The sequence below is a fragment of the Motacilla alba genome, chromosome 23 (genome assembly GCF_015832195.1).
Source record: "Motacilla alba alba isolate MOTALB_02 chromosome 23, Motacilla_alba_V1.0_pri, whole genome shotgun sequence".
Taxonomy (NCBI): domain Eukaryota; kingdom Metazoa; phylum Chordata; class Aves; order Passeriformes; family Motacillidae; genus Motacilla; species Motacilla alba.
In genome coordinates, this window is record NC_052038.1 from 1,210,787 (window position 1) to 1,215,380 (window position 4,594).

The 4,594-nt window shown below is 64.4% G+C and overlaps 1 protein-coding gene across 1 annotated transcript in view; it reads right to left on the minus strand.

The window, feature by feature from the left end:
• Positions 1 to 2,573, minus strand: part of NKAIN1 (sodium/potassium transporting ATPase interacting 1) — a 24,016-nt gene extending 21,443 nt beyond the window's left edge. The window contains exon 1 of the mRNA XM_038161163.1: positions 2,147 to 2,573. Within this exon, the coding sequence (XP_038017091.1) occupies positions 2,147 to 2,200 (54 nt within the window). The 5' untranslated portion in view covers positions 2,201 to 2,573. The remainder of the gene's footprint in view (positions 1 to 2,146) is intronic.
• Between the last annotated feature and the right edge of the window lie 2,021 nt (positions 2,574 to 4,594).

Below are 4,594 nucleotides of genomic sequence, written 5' to 3' on the forward strand. Positions count from 1 at the left end.
AGGAGGGGAGGGGGTGGAGGAGGACGAGCCAGGAATGGTGGCATCACCTCAGGATGTCACCACACTGCTGTTCAAGGGACACCAGGGCCCAGGCTGGCCAGGGGGCTCAGCTAAGCCGTGCCCTCCCCGGGCAGCCCTGCTCATGGCACGAGCTGGTCCTGCAGCCACGGAGCAGCCCCACACACACCAGTGTGACCCCAGCCCCCGAGACTGGGCACACTGGGGGCACAGCTGTCCCCACCCACAGATCAGAGAGCCCAGGGCAGGTGCCAGGGCCAGCTGGGTGGGGGACATGAGCCTGCCAGTGCCGTCCCCATGTCAGGGGTGGAGCAGAGGAGGAGAGCAGGGATGGGGTCAGGGATCATCCCCACTCCCTGAGGCTCCTTCCCAAACCTCAGCTCTGTCTGGTCCAGGTGCTGTGTCACCTCAGGGTGGCCTTGGTCACACCAGGGGATGCCTGGGTGGCACTGCCACCTCCAGTCTCCTGGGGCTGGTGCAGCACAGGGCCATGGGTGGGCACCCAGAGCCCTCACCCCGGGATGAGGAGCTGAGGGCTGGGGGCATCTCCCCGTGGTGGGGTGGAAGTTGCTGCCTCCAAAACCAGGAAGGAGCTTTGGACAGCATCCCAAAGGATGAGCTGGGTCAGGGTGAGCCTGGAGTGGGAAGGGGAAGGTCCCTAGTGAGGGATGGGACCCTTTGGGGATGCCAACAGCACCAGGACACACGGGGGGAAGGTGGAGGGGACAGCCTGACCCCAATTAGCAGCACAAAGTTCCTCCAGGTGTGAGCAGGAGCTGCTCTCCCAGCCCAGGAGCTCGCACCTATTAAGCCTTCCCCCAAAATTAACAGATGAAAACCTCTCGGATTTGGGATATATTGGGGAATTATCACCACCACACCTGCCTGGGAGCTGAGTGGTGAAAAGGAATGTGACCAAACAGCAGGAAACTCCTGCACACCTGGAAAAGCCCCACTGGATTTATCCTGGACCAGGTGAGCGAAACGCCAAGCGAGACTTCACAGCCCAAAGCGAGGGGACAGCTGGGGACACGGAGGCCATTCCTGCCGGGAATGGGGACTCCAGCCTGAAGATGATCCCACTGTGCCTCTGCTGCCCGGCCTGAGCACCGGCTTCAAAGCTTCCCCATCCCCCAGCAACACCTCGTGTATCCCCCATGCAAAAGCGGGGACCCCTCCCCACCCGCTGCCTTCTGGAGGATGAAGAATGAACAGGAGCCGGGAAGAAAGTGCCTGTCAGCAGGATGCCACCATCATCTCCAGAGGGCTCTGGAGCCTGTTTCCATCGCCGCGTCCATCCATCCATCACCCCCCCGTCCCCGGGGACGCCACGAGCTGACCCCACAGATTTCAGCAGTCCCTCCCTGCTCTCCTCGCCGCGACGAGCCCGGCACGGCCGCGGGGGCAGGCTGGAGGCTGCTGATTCTCCATTAACGCACCACCCTGCCGGGATAATTAATCGCAACCTCGCCGCGCTGGTTTGAGCAGAAACCCCCCGGATCCCCCCCGCGCTCCCTTCGCCGGCTCCTCGGGCAGAGCCTGATGAAGATTGATTCGCGGGCGGCGGCAAGCGCGGCACCGAATTGTCACGAAACCCTACAAGTGAAACCCTACAATCCCGTGAAAATCACCCCTCGCCTTTCTCCTTGCCGCCACAGCCCGCTGCCCCCCGCCGCGGGCAGGTGGGTCCCGCTCAGGAGCGGCAGAGTTTCCAAAGTGCTGCCAGCGGCTCCAAGTTTCCCTCTCGCCCCGACTCAGGGGACCGGCACCCCGAGACGCATCCGCGGAGTCACCAGAATGGGAAACCGCGGGCGGGAGCGAACTCGGAGGGAAGAGATTGCAGTTGGGAACAAAGCTCACACCTGCTGGAGACGCAACCTCGGGCACTGACAGCGCAGGGAAGGGGTCCCCATCCACCTCCCCGGCCAGCCCTGGCTTGAGGTAGGAGATGAGCGTGGCACTGCCTGTCTTTTAGATCAGCATTTTTTCTTTGCTGTGGGTTTTTTTTTGGGCGCTGGTGAGGCATCCCCGAGCTGGTCCCAACACAAGGTCACCGCCGAGGCGGCGTGGGGAGCGGTGACGGGCAGCATCTCGCACAAAGCACCCCCGGCATGCCGATGAGCCTTACCAGCTGCAGGCAGCAGAATCCCACCAGCGTGCATCGCCCGTTGCATCTCCCCATGGCTCCCCAGCCGGATCCTCGGGGCTCCCTCACCGTGGCCTCGCTCCGCCGCCGCGCTCCAGCTCCTCACCAGCCGCCCCTTGGCCACCCGGGGAGCGTCACGGGGGGCTCCAGCACCATGTCCCGCTCTCCAGCCTCCGGCCAGCCCCGCCGGCTCAGCACAGCGGCGGGCTGGGCTCGGCGTGGGGCATCGCCCCCCTTCTCCCTCCGCCCCCCGCCCCGCTACAGCCCGCTCGGGCGGCGCGGGGGCCGCGGGGCCGCGCAGCCCTGGCCGCCCATGCCCGGCCCGGCCCGGCGCGGAGCCGTCCGCTCCGCTATTGTCTCCCGCACAGCCGCGCTCCGCGCCCCGGGCGGGCGGGAGGGGGACGCGGGCGGGGCCGGGCGGCGCGGCCGGAACAAGGCGGGACGCGGCAGCCGGCGGGGCGCGGCGGGCGGTGCGGCCGGGCGGGGCGGGGGGCGGGCGGGCACGCCGCGCCGCGCCGAGCCCTTGGCGGCCTCCGGGGGCGCGGGCAGCGCGGCCCCTCCGCCGCAGCGCGGCTCCCGCCTGGCCTTATCCTTATCCTTAATCATCAGCGTTTGTCTTTTAAATCGCAGATTCTTGTTATTATTCTTTTTTCGCCTCCGGAGCCAGGTGCGGCTGGGCGAGACCCTGGGAAGGGCTGCGAGATGCTCCCCCCGTATCCCCCCCGCATCCCCCGCATCCCCAGGCCCTGCGGCCCTTGGGCGGCGCCTGGACCCGCAGCACGGGGACCCCGCCACCTCCCCTGGGGTGGCCATGCCAGCGCAGCAGCTGGGCTTGCGGGGAGGACAGATGGCCGAGCCCGGCGGGAGCGCCCCGCATCCCCCCGCAGAGCCCCGCTCCGCAGAGCCCCGCTCGGCGCAGCCGGCTGGGGCCGGGGGCGAGTGCCGGCCGGGGGCAGCGTGCCTGGGCAGGGAGGTGGGCGCAGACAGGGCTGACACGGCCCCTCACCGCCACCCACCCGCTCGCCTTTGTTCTGTTTTCACAGCACACCTTCGGGGACATCGCAGAGCGCGAGGAATCACCAGGATGCTGCTTTCCCAGCGCTTTAGAAACCTCTGGCTGAAATGCCGCCTGGCAGAAGCACTTGGAAACAGTTTGCTGCTTTTAATTTCCATGATTTCTTAATCCTCAGCGCCGATGTTCAGAAGGTAGCATCTCCTAAACCCGCCCCGCACAGCCTTAGGTGTCAGAGCATCCACACGGCATCCGAGGGATGAAGCTGCATTTGTGTGTGTGGTCCAAACCCATCCAAGCTTGCCAGGGCTCATCCCTGTGCGCTGCTGGCACCAGCCTGCAGCCCCTCCCACACCTGGAGCTTCTCCATCCTCCACCATGGGGATTTCTCTGTCCCCGGGGCTGTTCTGTGCTCCCGGGAGCATTTGGGCAGGCTCAAATGTGTGCGGCTGAAGGACGGGGCTTTGCAGGAAGCGCTTGGCTTTTGTGCATTCAGTGCAAATATGCAGCGGTTCCTCGAGGGATGCTCTGCACCAGGCTCCTGGGAGCAGGCTCAGACGTGGTTTAGTGGTTTATTCCACCCTGTTCTGGCTGAGTGACCTCCACCAGCCCTGAGTATCCCCACTCCTCCCTGCAGGCTGCCAAGGATCCCAGCTGCGGAGCTGGCAGACCCTCACCGTGGGCTGGGCCGTCCCTCCCTGCTCTCCCGGCTCCGGGATCCCCAGGCTTTCACCTGGGACAGGTCCCATCTCCTTCATCCCGTTCTGTCCCAGGCTTGTGAAGGTTATCTGCCACAGCCACAACTCCAGGATTCAGCTTTTGAGCTCCTCTGGGATTAAACCCAGCAGAAGTTTGGAGCAGAGGGGTTGGGATCACCTCACAGGTCAAAAATGATAAGGACCAAAGCACCCCACAGCATCTGCTTGGCCACGGGCAGGCAAATCTGCCCGGCTCAACCCTCCTGCAGCCCCCAAGAGCACCAGGGAAAGGCAAATGCTCTGATGGGAAATCATAAATTCCCTCCAATGGCGCCGAGATCCCGCCTGGCTCCCGAGCAGGTGGAGTTCTGCAAAGAATCAATTTTAGATTAAAAAAAGGTCAATAAACCCTGTCATGGAGCTTCCCTGGAAGGAGGGGAGACAACTTCATCCGGGAGAGGGTGGGAAATGAGCCCAGGGCTTTGTGCTTTGCTCTGCTCAGAACCTGCCACTCCACACCCCCCACCCTGGGGTTCTGTGAAGAAAAAGCCCCATGGCCAAAATTACAGAGAGAATATCGGGAGCAAAGCCAAAAAGGGTGGTGCAATTAATGGGGGGGATGGGAAATGGGAGGGAGCCGTCAGGCTCCGTGCTTTGATCCCCAGCTGTGCTCCCAGCAAGCCCTGTGGTGCCTCAGTTTCCCCACCATCCCTGGAGGGG